The 18,211-nt window shown below is 45.4% G+C and overlaps 1 protein-coding gene across 1 annotated transcript in view; it reads right to left on the bottom strand.

Annotated features, from left to right (window-relative positions):
* The window catches only part of RPRD1B (regulation of nuclear pre-mRNA domain containing 1B), a 74,114-nt gene that overhangs the window by 14,576 nt on the left and 41,327 nt on the right, over positions 1–18,211 (bottom strand). The window contains exon 4 of the mRNA XM_066586456.1: positions 8,685–8,794. Coding sequence (XP_066442553.1) covers positions 8,685–8,794 — 110 coding nt within the window. The remainder of the gene's footprint in view (positions 1–8,684; positions 8,795–18,211) is intronic.

An 18,211-nucleotide genomic window follows, 5' to 3' on the forward strand; every position in this document is an offset into this window, starting at 1 on the left:
AAAGTAGGCTCGACGCGTTTCCCTATCCGATTTTTTGGATAGTTCCTCAGGAGCGAAAGGTACGTATACCGTCAATTCATATATAGTCCTTTTTGCTGTGGACCAGTCAGCACCAAGGTAGGTGAAGAACTGTAGACCAATCAACACCAGGGCAGGTGAAGAAACCAGTATCTAAGTAGAAAGTTTTTTTGGTGGATTTATAGTTTAACCACCCGTTCCTTAATTGAAAAATACCGTGAAATACGGTTGTAGATTGTTTCTCGTGCTCTCACTAAGCGCTAAATCGCGTATCCACATTGACTGTCAGACCGACTGGTGTTAGAATATAGCTGTCGGTACTATTGAAAGATCAGTCATTAGTGAGATAGGTTGGAGCCAAGTAGCCCTTAATATGTGGCAGTTACTACACAAGAGATTGTGTCCGTGTAAACAATCTCTATTGTGAGTCTGCTTTAAGAGGGTATATTTTGGCTAAGTGCTCAAATCTGCCATTAAGCCTGTACGAGGTTGCATGAGCAAATCCCCTACAGGTTAATTCTTAGCGCCTAAGATATCAGTGATAAGGCTGTATGTCAATCCTTGGACAGCCGGAGCAGATGCTCCATTTATCACTCTATAGTAGCTCTGTAATGTTTAGAAAAAAGGGGGGGTAATACCCCAATTACACTGATCTAGTAGTGATATGGCTGTATGTCAGTCTCTAAACAGCCGGAGTAAGTACTCCATATATCACTCAGTGGTTGCTCTGTAAGGCTTAAAAGGATGGAAAGGATATACCCAAATGGCAACTTCCAGGGTTAAATCCCGACAGAGCATATACAGAGAAAGCCTGAATAAGGAGACAACAACACCCCTACAGGTAGTCCCATCCACAGTCAGATGGGGCTCGGGTGTGTGGTCAGAGTGAGGAGAGCAAGAGATAGTGCCTGCGGCTCTGATGGTGAGCGGCCGGCTATGAAGTGTTGAGGCTAGTGACGGGTTTTAAAGGAGTAACTCCTCCTCTAGGTGGGAGGGGTAAAGATTAAATGGCCTATCCGGGTCATCGGGAGGCGGTCCCTTACACATTGATATACCTTGCCAAGTTTGCTACCAGTATCGCCCCCCCTATACAGCATCCCTATACCCAAGGCTGGCTTCCAGTGTGCGGAGCTACAAAATCGCCACAGCTGATCGCTACCAGCGCTCGTCGATCGATAACGGCGCCGTTGGTACTGTTACTTCCGCGTTCCACGCTGGAACGCTCGGCGCGATGTACCACTGCGTCATCACGTTAGTGAAGCGCCCCAAGGTACAGCGTGGTGACGTGTATAGCGTGCCGCGTCATCGTGGGCGTGGTCAGACGTGGTTGATGTGGTTTCAGCGTTCCAAAATGGAACGCATCGCACGCTACGTGTCTACGTAATGTCAGCTGGAGTCCTGTATGCGGATGGTGCTGTGGTGTAAACACTTCCGCGCTCCAAGCTGAAACGCATCACGTGCTGTGTGACCACGTCATTGCCGCTGACCCTAGCAATTGGGTAGCGCTGTATGACTGTGACGTGCCTCATAGCCATGGGAGGAGCGATAGATGTAAGTGAACGATTGATAGACAATCGCTAATTCCATCACCGCTCAGAGTAAGTTTATACATATAGTAGATGTGTAAAAATAATAAACATAGGATATTGATACGAGGAGACGTGTATGCAGGGGCGAAGTTAGTAGTGTTATTGATAAGGTAATTAAAACGTGTGTAAGTAAGGGACAGTGATGCTTCATAGTTATATAAGTGTTAACCCTGTCTTAGTCTTCACTACAGTCACTCAACAGATAGTTCAGTCAGGTGTAAATCCAATTGAATTACATGGATACAGAATTTCATAAAAAAATATGTCAGAAGTCGCAGATATAGGTGCCTGGTAAATAAATAACTATGGATAATACCATTGGACAATGCCAAAATGTCAATTTATAAGTCCTCGGTGGACCGTCATATTTTTGGAGAATAAGGTAATCAGAGCTTATAGAAAACAGTTGAAATTCAGAACTGCATTTAGACCATCTGGTTTAACCGTATTTAATCTGAAGATCCAGCTAGCCTCTTTTTGAAGGAGTTTTTTATCAATATTCCCCCGTCTAGCATTGGTTCGCAACAGCTCAATGCCTTGAAATTTTAGATCTTTTACTTCGCCATTATGAACGTCACGAAAGTGATCTGCAAGCGGGGTCGATTCGCCACGGCAAATGTTGCCCACGTGCCCCAGGATACGACGCCGGAATTCTTGGATAGTTTTTCCGACGTAGTTCCTGGGGCACGGGCAGGAAGCCATATAGATGATGTTCCGTGTTCTACAGTTTATAAAACCTCGATTTTGATAGGTCTTGCCAGTGCTAGCACTCGTGAAAGTGTTACTTTTAAGGATAAAATGTGCAAGCTACACAATTATGACAGGGGAACGTCCCAGCCGGTTTTTGGCTGCTCAGCCAATTCTCATTCGATTCCGCTGTCAGGTGGCTCTTCACTAAGTGATCCCTGATATTATGTCCTCTCCGGAATGTGATCAGAGGATCAGATGGCAGGGTTTCTGTGAGATCTGGATCGTTTTTAATTATACTCCAAAAATGTTGGAGTATTTGTCTCACTTCATACGTACCAGTATCAAAGGTTCCAATTATCCTTGATACTGGGATATCTTCTCTTTTTTTATGAACAAGGAGATCCCTTCTCGTTTGTTGTTTAGCATGTTCATATGCACTTTCAACGATATTACATGGGTAGTCTCTATCATAGAATCGTTTTCTTAGACCCAGACTTTTCTGTTCGAACTCGTGGTCATCAGAACAGTTGCGTCTAACCCTCAGGAACTGTCCTTTTGGGATACCGCGTTTCAGGGCAAATGGATGATGGCTATCCCATTTTAAGAGGCTATTTGTCGCTGTTTGCTTCCGGTGGAGGGTAGAGGAGATAGTTCCATCCTCTTTTTTAGATAGCCATAAGTCTAAAAAGGCTACCGATTTCCTCGTATCAATATCCTATGTTTATTATTTTTACACATCTACTATATGTATAAACTTACTCTGAGCGGTGATGGAATTAGCGATTGTCTATCAATCGTTCACTTACATCTATCGCTCCTCCCATGGCTATGAGGCACGTCACAGTCATACAGCGCTACCCAATTGCTAGGGTCAGCGGCAATGACGTGGTCACACAGCACGTGATGCGTTTCAGCTTGGAGCGCGGAAGTGTTTACACCACAGCACCATCCGCATACAGGACTCCAGCTGACATTACGTAGACACGTAGCGTGCGATGCGTTCCATTTTGGAACGCTGAAACCACATCAACCACGTCTGACCACGCCCACGATGACGCGGCACGCTATACACGTCACCACGCTGTACCTTGGGGCGCTTCACTAATGTGATGACGCAGTGGTACATCGCGCCGAGCGTTCCAGCGTGGAACGCGGAAGTAACAGTACCAACTGCGCCGTTATCGATCGACGAGCGCTGGTAGCGATCAGCTGTGGCGATTTTGTAGCTCCGCACACTGGAAGCCAGCCTTGGGTATAGGGATGCTGTATAGGGGGGGCGATACTGGTAGCAAACTTGGCAAGGTATATCAATGTGTAAGGGACCGCCTCCCGATGACCCGGATAGGCCATTTAATCTTTACCCCTCCCACCTAGAGGAGGAGTTACTCCTTTAAAACCCGTCACTAGCCTCAACACTTCATAGCCGGCCGCTCACCATCAGAGCCGCAGGCACTATCTCTTGCTCTCCTCACTCTGACCACACACCCGAGCCCCATCTGACTGTGGATGGGACTACCTGTAGGGGTGTTGTTGTCTCCTTATTCAGGCTTTCTCTGTATATGCTCTGTCGGGATTTAACCCTGGAAGTTGCCATTTGGGTATATCCTTTCCATCCTTTTAAGCCTTACAGAGCAACCACTGAGTGATATATGGAGTACTTACTCCGGCTGTTTAGAGACTGACATACAGCCATATCACTACTAGATCAGTGTAATTGGGGTATTACCCCCCCTTTTTTCTAAACATTACAGAGCTACTATAGAGTGATAAATGGAGCATCTGCTCCGGCTGTCCAAGGATTGACATACAGCCTTATCACTGATATCTTAGGCGCTAAGAATTAACCTGTAGGGGATTTGCTCATGCAACCTCGTACAGGCTTAATGGCAGATTTGAGCACTTAGCCAAAATATACCCTCTTAAAGCAGACTCACAATAGAGATTGTTTACACGGACACAATCTCTTGTGTAGTAACTGCCACATATTAAGGGCTACTTGGCTCCAACCTATCTCACTAATGACTGATCTTTCAATAGTACCGACAGCTATATTCTAACACCAGTCGGTCTGACAGTCAATGTGGATACGCGATTTAGCGCTTAGTGAGAGCACGAGAAACAATCTACAACCGTATTTCACGGTATTTTTCAATTAAGGAACGGGTGGTTAAACTATAAATCCACCAAAAAAACTTTCTACTTAGATACTGGTTTCTTCACCTGCCCTGGTGTTGATTGGTCTACAGTTCTTCACCTACCTTGGTGCTGACTGGTCCACAGCAAAAAGGACTATATATGAATTGACGGTATACGTACCTTTCGCTCCTGAGGAACTATCCAAAAAATCGGATAGGGAAACGCGTCGAGCCTACTTTTGAGCATGAACATATTTTCTTAACAGTATTACATGGCATGACAGCAAGCTGTGAGCTTGTAGACTCCTACTTGCCGCATGCCGGGCCAATTTTGGCCTCATACTGGTAGATTTAATACTACCAAGGTACAAAGAGCTTGTTTCCGCGGGTTTTGGTTAACATCTAAAAACACTATAACCAGACCCAGAAAACAATAACTCTATTTACGAACAATTATTGTGGTATCATTGGGGATTCATTATATGATTATATAGGTGTCCTGTCATCTAAGGGTTTATACACACTTTGTCTGAATACATCCCAGCACGATTCATATATCTAGACTTGACGTGCCCTGCACCATCTACCCTTGGACAAAACTTGTCTGTGCTAATACCTATGGACTATTCCTATATAGACTATAAGGGATGAATATACTTACCTCTATGTACTATTGAGGTGTCGAATTCCCCATCTAACTCCGAACCAGGGTACTCTCTTTTGGTTTTTCTCCCTGTTCCGTCTTGATTTGTGTGTTGTTTTTTGTCAGTGTAAACCAATGTCTTTTAAATAATTTAATAAACGTTATTAATTTTTATCTATATCTGTGAAGGGTTTTAAGTTTAAAATGCAAGAGCAACAAAAGTTAAAGGTGGACGTCAGACACTACTACAAACTTTAGTGACCTCTTAAGTCTTGCTACTACTTGTGACTGTCAGTCCAATAGAAAACCAATCCAATCATTGAGGACTTAACCCATAATCTAGGTCAGCAGTGAAGGCAATGATCTCGTTACTCTGAGACTGATGGGAAATTATAATTATATGGGCATCTTGTTGGGCAAATAAGTTGGAAGGTCAATCCAATGTTAGATGCAAGTAAAAAAGTGGTGCCAACATCTTAAAGGGGTTGTCCCGCAGAAGCAAGTGGGTCTATACACTTCTGTATGGCCATATTAATGCACTTTGTAATATACATCGTGCATTAAATATTGGCCATACAGAAGTTATACACTTACCCCCTCCGATGCTGGCGTCCCCGTCTCCATGGCAACTACCAAACTTCTCCTCTGGTCGCCCCGGACTCACGAGCTGCGTCCTGGCTCCTCCCCCTTCTCAGCGTCGTCGCGTAGCTCCGCCCCATCACGTGGTGCCGATCAGCCAATGAGGTGGCTGTAAATGGCAGTGGAGCTCAGACTGGAGAAGAACATCCACGGTGCACCATGGGAGAAGACCCGCAGTGCACCATGGGAGAAGACCAGCGGTGCACCTTGGGAAATGACGGCGGCCATCTTGGAAGAAGATTTTTTATAACTTCATGAAACAGCTTCATGGTGAGTAGAAACGCTCTAAAAAAACGATTTACATGGGTAGTTTGTGATGCTTGCTTAACATGGGAAACTGGGGTGTGAAAATTTTTTCTTTTTGAAACCACTTCAGGCCAGAGAATGTTCAGAACTCACATGCATGCATTATAAGGGTGGCCGTACGCCTTGGATACAGATTGGACCAGTTGCTGATTATCCAGGTCCGGCCAATCAGCCAAGTATGGGTTCCTCCCGACTCTTATGCGATGGAAGATGTTGGGGGAGAGAAGGTTTGGGAAGTTGGATTTCAACTATCCTTGTGTTTTTGAGCAATAAGCTGGTGCTAGAGATGTCTGCCCTTGGCTTTGTCCCTTCACTATACGGACGCATTTGGGGGAATCGTGGGAGATATCAGTTGGTTGAACGAGCATTTAGCCAACAGCTATCTCATGTGTATATACACCCTGAATGCTAGCAGTTTTCTTTTTTTTCCTGAAGCGCCCTAAGTTACATATATGCTACCGTCCTATGCATTAGATTCAATTAAGGGCTTTCCAATTTTAACTACCGAGTGACAGCTGCAGTCCACAACATACATGCAACTCCAAATACTCATCTGGACCGTAGCTTGCTACAGAAAAATTGCAGAAGAGCCCTATATATTCCCATTTAGGATTTAAAATGATGCTGCCTTTAATATCTTAGTCTTTACCCTGTATATTGCATGGAGCATAACTCTTACGGCGCACCAGCCACAAATCGGATTCGAGTTTGAGGTGACAACATGACGTTCGCCTTGGTACATGTGATCCTGGGTGCACGCCCCGTCATTCGGAGCCGGGCGCCGACACGTACTGCCATTTGCCGGTGTGGGGATTGATTGGTTGGCAGAGAGATGGCTCCCCCAGCCAGCCAATCAACTATTATGGAAGTGTATTTACTTCGGCCCCTCCTCTCAGAAGGCGCCAGTTATTCATCTGCCTGGTGGAGTTCTAGTCTTGTCAGTGTCCTCTATTTCCAGCATTGTGTTAGATAAGTTTGCGAGGTGCTCATTGTTTTGTTTCGGCTTTGCAGACTTTGTTACCTTGCACTATGGTATCAATTGTGAGTTCCAACTGTCAGTTGTCACCTCCCTCGTCACTACCTACGGACATACAAGGTTGCCCCAGGTTCCTAATGAGGGACTGCTTTCATCAGGGTGATCACCAAGCTTTTATCTAGGGTCAGTTTATCCCTTCCCATTTGGGTTTTCCTATTCGATTTTGTTTTATGCATGTTTATACCTTCTGTGTATATCTGTCCTGTAAAGATAGCATTAATACATCCAAGTCGGACGTATCAACAGCAGTCTTGTGATAATGTGCGATCTGGTACAGTGTGCAAGCAGTGTTTCCCAAACTCCAATTCTCACAACACACTAAGGCCTCATGTCCATGGCATAAATAGAATTACCAAAACCACGCAGGTCTCCTGCGCCCATAGGGAATCATTGGGCACCCGCAGGTAATTAAATACATGCGGATGTTATTTTTTTGTCCCCGGCGTGTAGATTGCACGAGCAGAAAAACACCCGCAGCAGTTTGTGCGGTTCTCCCGCATAGATGGCTTCCACAGCGTCTATTGAAGTCAATGGAAGCCATCCGCCCCACAACACAGATGCAGCTGACCCCATGTCTGTGCCGCGGGATCTCGTTTCTTCTGACCGCCGTGCAGAAGAAGGAGATCTGGCTGCAACGGAGGAGAGTTCCGCAGCGTTCGGGTATTTTTTGGCCTCACTTCTACGGGCCGGGGGGAATCCGCTGCAGGATTCTGCAAGGGAAAACCGTATGTGCCCGTGGACATGAGACCCAACAAGTCATGATTTGAGGACATCCTATATTGGGAAAATTCCCATGGCAATGCCTGACAATTATGACTTCACCTGTGCAAAACTATGGAAATGCTGAAAACAGGACCTGCTGGGGGATTTGAGGACTTGAGTTTGAGAAACATTGTATTAAAACCATTTTTTCTTCTAGACAACCACTTTACGACCATTCCACCTGTTTGTTCTTCAGAAAGTCCAGGAGATGGGGGGGGGGGGGGGGGGGAGGAGGAAAATGGGATCTGCTTAACGGGGTTGTACCATAATTGCAAGTTATCCCCTTACCCAGGATATGTGATAACTTGCTAAATCGGTGGGGTTTTTACCACTAAGACCCCCTGCTGATCTGGAGAACGGGACTTCCATATCTTGCCCTGACTGTCCCTGTGGACGTCACTTCTCCTCCCGCAGTAACATCACAGAGAATGGAGGGCTGGCCGAGCATGCACAATCAGCGAACCATTCATTTCAATGGGGCTTACCGAAATACCCAAGCATGTTCAGCTCGGATACCGCCACTGTCCCAATTAATAGAGGGGGTTCCAACTTATGGGCCTACCATCATTGTCAAGAACGAGGGGCCTTTCATCACACAGTGAACATGACAATATTGCACGTCAGGATAAGTTTTAGTTCACCGCCCTGAAATCAAGTCTGTCTGTGCTTAATTTACCGCTAATATATAAACCACATTGTGAGACTTTGTTCTTCTAATTAGGGCAGAGGTGAGAATGTCCTTGCACGGCCACAGCGGCGGCATCCATGGAAGAAAAACTTGGCAGATATACTAATGCCTCCGCTGACGAGCGGACAGGAACATATGGGAACAATCGGGGTTAATGAGCCTGGCCTGTATTACGTACCAGTAGAGGACCAGTAGTCGCTTCCCTTGGGGAGTAGCTTCCAGGATAATCATCTTCTTCTTCTTGAATTTGCTGGAAACTGCGTTTTAACGCCACTTTCTCTTCAACCACTGGAAAAAAAAAATGATGCATTACACAACAGGGGCACATTTACCTTATATTAATCTACATTATATCATATGAAGGTATGCAACCTTATTTATAAAAATGCCTCAGAATAAATGCCAACTATCAGGTTGTACCAGGATCACAAGTCAAAATACTAACAACCACCTGTCCGTGAGCGACTGTGGGAGTCAAGGTGCATTTACACTGCAAAGATGGCTTTTGAGCGATCATTTTGCATAAATTACTACTTGGTACTAATAGCGTGTGAGCCACTGGGAGCTGTATTCAGGGAACAGACCTCTCGCTGTTCCCTGAATACTTTCTCTTTGTTCTGCGGCAAGGGCTGACAGCTGAGAACAGCTGATATAATGTTATCAGCTGTAATCAGCTCTCCGCGGGCAGAGCACAGCGTGCGGTCCTGCTTATCAGCTGTTTTGCCGAACGATGGTTTTCAAGCAGAACTGAAAACCGTTGTTCGGCAGAAAACGGAAAGAAAGACATATTTACACCCAACGATTATCGCTCAAATGACGGCTTTTGAGTGATAATCATTGCATCTAAATGGGCCTTTACATGGGATGATGTCACATCATGTGATCAGTCAGCAGGCCTCTGAGCTCTGCTCCTGATTACATGACAGTGAGGTCATTACAGGTCCTTCCCCCCTGCGCACTGAATGAGGGATTTCATGTGATCAGTCATCGGGACTCTTCGTTCCGTCCCTGATAACATGACGATGACGTCCTCACAGGTCCTTCACACCTGTGCACTGAATGAGGCATTTCATGTCATCAGTCACCAGGGCTCCACATGGCTGGTGTTCGACTCTGCTGGTTTAACACTTGTGATGATGTCACAGTCATGTGATCAGGGTCGGAGCTCAGAGCCCCGATGACTCATTACATGATGGTGACATCATCACAGGTCCTATAAGCACAAGGCTGTTGTCCGGCTCTGCTGGTTTAGGACCTGTTACCAACTCCAATCTGTTTCACTATATTATATTAGTAAGTGGTGAATTACGCCGCCAGAAACACTGGCACTAGGCATCCCCTATCTACAAGATTAGATTATTAGGGGATTATTTGCGGATCAGTGGGGGTCTCAAAGCTGAGACACCAGCTGATGTTGAGAACAGGGAGCCATTCTCTGCCTGTCACTGTGTGGGTCCCTTCTCCCCCTGCAGTGGCATCAGAATGCATGGTGCGCTGGCTGAGCATGTGCAGTAAGCGCATCATTCCTTTCAAATGGGGCTGGCGGAAATACCCGAGCTCTTGCTGCTTGAACATCTCCGCAGACTCATTGAAAGCAAATGGAGAGTTAGCATGCTTGCACAACAAGCACTCCATTCAGTCTACTCCTCACTGTAAGGGGTGCAGTAACGCTGCAGCAAGGAGTATGATGGGGTACATGGGAACCTTGTTCTCAAGATCGGCGGTGGTCTCAGTGGCGAGACATCCACTAATGAGCAAGTTAGCCACTCTCTTGTGAATACGGGATAACTTTTAATCTTGGCACAACCCCTTTAATGCCATTAAGTGTGGTGCCACTTTTTGGGAAAAGAAGGATTGAAACTCCAAGGAGATAATCAGTACATTATCGAAAAGATAAAATCAGGCTCTCTTCTGCATGGAAGGCTCTGATGGGATCCATCATATCTGACGGGAACACCAGCGCTGCACACATTGCTACTGTACACCCCCATTATAAATCAATGGAAGACTGTTGTGCAACAGATGCGGTACAGTGCTGCGGTTTTCGTTATAAAGCATAGTGCACCGAAGAGGTAAACGGACCCTTACACAGAAAGGGTCTCAAGAATCCATACCCCAACTTTTCAATAATGAAAATAAAGACAGATGCAGCGAAGCCTATTGTGGCAAATTTTTGTTAGGCCGCACCTCTTTAATGCTAGGCTATACCTCTCACAGTAATAGTATACTTCGATAGCATTTCTACAAGGTGATAGTGATTATAAGCGCCATCACCTCCAGTGATCATGGGTGACATCTCCTCGACTTGGTGACATTTTTTTTCTTCTCCATCGTGCCCAGACCACCATGACCAGCCAAAACTAGTCTTTGCACACTCTCCCCACCTGCCACTACTCCCAATGAGCGGCTCAGTAACCCTCCATAGTACTCATGCCCTGGTCTGCAGTTACAGTGTTCCACCTCTGCAGTCCATCTTCTGTCTTCATCCCTCACAAGGGACTCTGCAGCTCACACAACAGCACTTTATACATAGACTCCTCCCCATGGCTCCAGGCACACTGTGCTCAGAGCAGGAGAGGAGGGAGGAGTTTATGTACAAAGCGCTGCTGTGTGAGCTGCAGAGTCCTGTGTATGGGATGAGGGTAGTAGATGAAATGCACTGGGAATATTACTACATGACTTGTTACCGGATACACGACTCAGAGTAGGGTTTCTGCCCCTTCAATTGGCAGAAAGTCAGGGTCTCAGTATCCAGACCCCCACCTCTTCAGGTGAGTCATATAACCTCATCGTGACCGCCTGGGAATTATTTGGCTTTGTGGTCTATGTTCACTTTTTCAGGCATCGGAATTCCCGCTTGATGAAACTGCATGGACTATACCACACAGGCTCTTCAAGGGGGAAGGGGGACAGAAACTCCCATCACAGTTACTTATGAGGATTAGAGGCTTCTATCACAGAGTTAGGCCGGGTTACACAACTGGGTGGGATTCCACATGCGGGGGTCCCGCAATGGATTTCAGCTCTGAGCCCGGCCGGTGACCCTGTGTAATTCTATTGCATATAACCACGAGGTCACGCAGGCGGCCATACAGCACAATGGTCGCTGATTCAGCAGTAAAATAGAGCAGGCTGTGATTTTTCTTCCGCTCGCAGAATACACAATTCGAACCCATAGGTGTGAGGGGAAATTTCGAAACGACACGCCTTTCCATGCCTGCGTATTACAGCAGATTATCCACGCGGGCGGCAATACGCAATTCAAATCTGGTCAAGTGAGACCGGCCTTATAATGAAGCCATTGACAGCGCATGCACCCAACTGTATAATTCTGCTCTTTACCTTATTTAGGCAACTACAGGAGGATGAGAAATACACCCAGTAGGCAGAGATGGTACAGCCTCTAGCTGCTCATGTGATGCATTATGCTGATGCATCATGGGATTGCTAGCACAGAGGAAGAGAAAGCAGGGGGGCATCTAACTATCAAGATGGTGTCTTATAATTAGGAGCCAGTACTACATGGAAGCGAGTGCAACGCACATAGAAGATGTCTAGAGTGTGATGGACAATCAAATGAGGGGCGCAGTAATGGAAAAAGGTGTTTTCACCGGAATAGCCTTTTAAACCTTTGTTCATCTTGTTGCTGTGCATGGAAATATGATCTATTGTTTACAGTTATCAGCCACTTCTGGCATTCTTTATGAGCTGCCTACTCCAGATTTAGGCCGCCTGCACACGGGCAGAAATCCCACGGTGGGATTTCCACCGCTCAAAGCCTGCATAGGAGTGCATTACAATACATTACTATGCAGACGGCCGCGGTTTGGCCCGCGCGAAATGTCACGCGGCAAACAAACTGCGGCATGTCCTATTTTTGTGCGGGGCTCTGCGAGCCCCGCACAGTAACGTCACTCCCCCAGCCACCGGCTCCGGTCTGCACATGCGCCGGCTGCCCGGCAGACGGCACATGAAAGAGCCGGGGCCGCCGGGCGCAGGTGAGTACGCGCTCGTCTCTGCAGGCCCTCGAGTCGGGTCTCGTGGCGAGAATTCTCGCCACCGGATCCGACCCGCTCGTCTGCATGCGGCTTTAGTCTTCTTTTGCCTTTGCTCAAACCTGAATAATGGGTCATGACTTTTCTTCTGGACGTTCGGCAAGAAATACATGGTTTTATTTTGCATTTTTGCAATGGCAGGATGCTGTCTAATAATATATAGTAGGGTAGATCTCCTATAATGGTCTCACCTGGAGGCTTTCTATAAAGGACCCAGAGTTACATGTAATGCAGTGCAAATCAAGAAATCCTCTCCTTCTTAAAATAGGGTCCATAATTCCGGGCAGTACGAGGTTTTACTTGACTTTGGCGTGTCATTTTTGGCTAGTGCTCTATAGGAGATCTACCCTACTATATATTATTATGACCCAACCTGATAGTCGGATACCATTCAGGTCCTTTTAATGGCTAATTAAAGGAAACTGAGTAGTTATCAGCGAGTGTGAGCAGCAACCAGCAAACCCATTCCATCTGTTTTGTCTCGGTGTGAAAATTACCCTCGACGTGCAGCTAAATAATAATCGCTCATTATTTTCACGCTAACACAATGTTGACATTTCCCCATGAAAATACAAATGAATAATTACCAATCATTAATTTCACACCAGCCTAACACTGATATTAGCCACCGAGACGGCGGCATAGTCGGGTACGTCTGTGACACATTTAGAAAACAAATTTAGAAAGTGCGCTCAAACAGTAAAAAGTCACACGCTGAGCCTCAGGTGTCAAAATGTGGGGATTATTGCCCATAATATCCAGACTCAGTGTTCTCATTTATACAATAGAACCATCAATCCAGCATCAAGGGGTCCTAATTAGATAACAGAGTCAACTATTACTCTTAGGGGAGAGGGGGACTGCTTGAGGCGGGGTGTGGAGTAGAATAGGATGCACAAGGAGAACAATATAAGCTGCAGCAGGAAATGCAATTAAAACCCCGGAAGATTTAAGATGACAGCTCAGTGCTCTGCACATTTCAGCACTAGATCTGTCCACGGAAATCTTTCGGGGTTTTGACTGCATGGTCAATGCAGCAAGCCCTAGAGTTTTTCTGGGCGTGCCACTAAAGAGGTTAAAAGAGGACCTGTCGAGCCCTTGGAAAAGTGAATTGGGCTTCATACCTTTTTACCTGCATCCCAAGTGACCCCATCACCATTTTTATTTCTCTTTTAGATCCACCATTTGCCTGATATAGCTCCTGTTATATACAAAGCCTGACACTGGTCTTCTGTTAAAGGGGTATTCCAGTAACAAGTAGTAATTGCTTATCCACAGAATAGGGGATAATTAGCTGACTGGTAAGAGGGTCTGACCACTAGACCAGCACCAATCACGAAAACAGGGGAGGGGAAATCCCGTTTGCCCCACTTCTAGTCGCTTCTGCATCACAACTCCAACCAAGTGACATAATTTTAAGTGGAGCAGTGGCTGTGCATGCACGATACTCTCCAATCATTGAAATGGGGTTGACGAAGACAACCGAGCACACTGCTATTTCGGTCATTTCGGCTATTTTCATCAGCATCACTGAAATAAATGGAACGGCACAGCACATTCACTCTAGTAGCAATACTGCTGTGATTGAAAATAAGGCAAACCAGACCCCCATCTGTTGAACCCCACAATGTAATCAGTGGATGGGTGGAAACTTAAAAAAAAGAAGAAGAAAAAAAACATCACCTTTTCGGAATACCCCTTTAGGTAGTCAGCTTCAATCACTCTGCATCAATGAACCATGACCCCTGCCAGTGACACTGGGCAGTGTAGGCCATCAGCTTGATAGTAGACTAGTGCAAGGCTCCATATATAATAGGAGCCACTGACTGCAAATGGGATGGGGGGGTGGGGGGGGGAGGGGAAGCGTTGAAGAATAAAAAGTTAAAAAAAACAAAAAACAAAGAACAAAAAAAAACAGTCCACCTCACTTCTCAGAGGACACAACATGTCTCCTTTAAACACAAAATATCCTATAACATTGTTTTTTGTTAGCTTGTCAAATTTCACATTCTATTGTAGATCTGGGCTGGGAAGAAGAGCCAGGTCATCAGTCTGAGGAAAGGAATTTTAGCGTGTGCGTGTATATGCAGTTATTTTATATTTTTTACTTATATACCGCTTCTCCGAAAATAGAGTCTTATATTAATTTTTGCTCCAACAGATGCGCTAGGACTTATTTTCAGGTGAGGTCTTATTTTGACGACAGCAGGACAACCCTATCTGTGTACGAAAAGCCCGGCACTTCCAACCCTTTTGGTCGCCCACACGAGTGCTCAGACCTTAGGTTATTGGTGTTTTTACTGCGTGTGCTGAGCAGTAAAAAAGCCAACAATGCCCTCGGCCGCCTCCACAGCATACTTATTGGTTACACCAGTCATAAATCCCGCCTCCACAAAGTGATGACTGTGATTGGTTCTCAGAGAGCTGCATTAATTGCCCGAGCCGCGGACTGCAGAAACCGCGCCAGGGCTGTGGAGAGTACCAGGAATGATCTGGACCGAGTCTGCTGGGTAAGTGACTCGGATGGCCTGCGTAAAAAGCAATGTAAAAATGCAGCACTTGTGTTTTTACAGCCGTTTTCATGCACATAGCATTTCTATCGACTTTTTTATGAACTATAACTAGGCCTTATATTTCAAGCCTCCCCGAAAAATCATGCCAGGGCTTATACACACACACACACACACTATATTATTTTATATATATATATATATATATATATATATATATATATATATATATATATATATATATATATATATATATATATATATATATATATATATATATATACACATACACACATACATACACACACACATACATATATATACACATACATACATATATTACACACATGTATATATTATTCCTTTATTTGCTCTACTTCGCCTATCTATACAAGTATGCACACATCATATACCTCTCTACTATTCCTGCACTATATTTCACGGAGCCCTTCATACCGATAAATGCAGCCTTATTACAGCGCTGTGTGGATACGACACAATTTCATTATTTTCATATTAAAAATTACCCCCTCCATCTTCCATTGCTTTTTTTATTAAAAATGATAATTTTCCAATACAAAAAGTATAATTAAAAAAATCAGTCAGCAGCGTGGCATCACGGGCCGAGGCCCGAGCCGGAGAGGAGATTAAATCCACATTAACGCGTCCCAGGAGAAGCCAGTGAAATGCTTCCTAATATGAAGAGCTTCCTAGAAGGAATGGCTTCTCAGACACTAATTTCCCAGCGCACCTTTAAGCTCATTTGCAGGAATAAAAGCGAGGAAGCCCCCATTAATCTCCCCAGCAGTCACCCTGCTCCCATCATTAGGGGAACGGTGCAAGATCAGCCGCTAAAAGCGTCCCCGAGCGCGGTGGCCTCCTAACGAACAGCGGGGAGACGCGGCGCGCGGCTCCATCACAGAGGCCTACCTGCACGATGAGCCTGCTAATTATACAAGCTATATAATAACGGCGGGGAGCGCGATGCGTGACTAACCCCCGAGCCACTGCCTCTACACACACTGGGCCAGCCGGCACATTTATTTTGCTTGTCCTGTGGGTAGAACCTGACAGAAGCCTGCTGGAAGAGATTAAGCCGGTGGCGCTGGAAAGCCGGGGACGTGAAAAGTCTTTTCCTTAAGAGTGCAGATGGGATCTGAATAGGGGATTTGGGGAAGGATACAATAAAGCGGGGCCTACCCATTTTTATCAACCGCAAATGAACGATTAAAGTGGACGCCTCACTGTGAATTACCATTTTCTGTTTTGGTTTGTATGTAGAAAATTACCTGTATGCCGCTCCGGCACCTTGATTCAAGAAAGCTTTTTAATCAGTTCTCTTTTCAAGTCAGCGGGAAACCCATACAGAACGCTAGTGGCAATGAAGTAAAAAAAGGGGGCGGTAGGTGGGCGATGCAAGAAGTTTAAAGAAAGTATAGAATACCTGCTTCCGCAAAGACGGCGGATTCAGAATTTTAAAAAAAATTAAGCTTTTGAAATAACTTCCATGCCAGAATAAGACGACTTAAAGGAGACCCACCAGAAGAAATGTATCAATGCCTCTTTACATTCAAAATAGTATCTTACTTCTTTAGGCGGAGATAGGATTGCTTGAAGTTATAGGCCCAAAGCCTGAGGCTGCACTACTGAGAGATTAGGATGACAAAATTTCCTGTCCAGATTTCTGTTCTTTTCAGCCTTTTCACTGACTAAGGAAACAAAAGTAAAACTTTAATCTTTGTTAAGTAAGGTTGAAACTACTAGAAGGTCAATGAAGTGAAAAAAATGGAGGTATGTGTGCTTAAGTTCAGAAGGGGTCGTAGCAGTCCTATGAACGCAGTTACCCCTTCATGGTTGCAACTACACGAGATGGAATAATATCTCTGCATCGCCACCTATTGGAAGGCAGCATTCCTGCAAGTCAATAAGTCTTATAAGTCTCCACACTCACTCACCTTCTAGGCGCTCTCTCTAAGGAGAAAAGATGGGGTTGCTGATTGATTCACATCACAGGCCTCTCGCTAGCCAAGCCAGAAACCTACTGCACACCGATGATGGGCAAACACCCCGAAACAGCTGTCTGTGTATGGATTCTGGCTTGGCTTTCAATTTCCAAATCATTGTTACAAGGCTTGTATAAAGAGTCTAACATTGACTTACAGGAATGCTGCTTTCCAATAGGTGGCGATGCAGAGGTATTGTTCTATCTCCTGTATTTGCATATTACCCAAAAGGAGCATGAATGGCCTTATAAGTTTCCACACACACTCACTTTCTAGGTGCTCTCCCCCTAAGGAGAAAAGTTAGTGCTCCTGACCCTTTATGGTTTATATGGGCATAACGGTTGGCATGCAAGAGTGGTTGTGCCTAGCACTTCAGCTTGACCCGTTCACTTCCGTGCCTATGTATACAAGAAAGTATATGTGGTGCTTGCATGAGTGCCGCAACCCCTTCGCTGTACTGAATGGCAAAGGTGTAACCCTAATGGATGGTGTCATGACCATTAATAAAAGACCTTACAGTCATGGTTAACGTTATCACCAACACCATTCAACTCTATTAATTTCAATAGAGTGACGATGCATTGCAAGCCAAAAACCTACTGCACACCGATGATGGGCAAACACCCCGAAACAGCTGTCTGTGTATGGATTCTGGCTTGGCTTTCAATTTCCAATCATTGTTACAAGGCTTGTATAAAGAGTCTAACATTGACTTGCAGGAATGCTGCAGGAACACTATGCCGAGGCTCATGTATTACAATGGTCCAAGGAATAGTGGCCACATTGGCCATAGCAGCCACAGTTCAGCTTCTGTCAAATGAAGGATGCTGGAAGAATGAAAGAAGGGTTTCTACTAATTGGCATGGGTGAACAAGGCCACCATCTCTTTGAAATTTGCATGAGGTTTACAGTGTAGCATGCTTGTGTGGCCAAAAAAGGCGTTCTATCAAGATTACGAGTTATCCCCAAACCAGAAGTCTGTGGGGGTCTTTAGGGTGGAAGCCCCATGGGACTGTGGAGATTTCTATTAGCCCCATTGGAATGAATGAACCACCGACTGCACATGCTCAGCCAGCGCTCCATTCATTCTGATGTAACTAAGGGGAGAGAAGCGACCCCCCGCAATGACAGGTAGAG

This window comes from Eleutherodactylus coqui, chromosome 13 (assembly GCF_035609145.1).
Source record: "Eleutherodactylus coqui strain aEleCoq1 chromosome 13, aEleCoq1.hap1, whole genome shotgun sequence".
In the NCBI taxonomy this organism is placed as follows: Eukaryota; Metazoa; Chordata; class Amphibia; order Anura; family Eleutherodactylidae; genus Eleutherodactylus; species Eleutherodactylus coqui.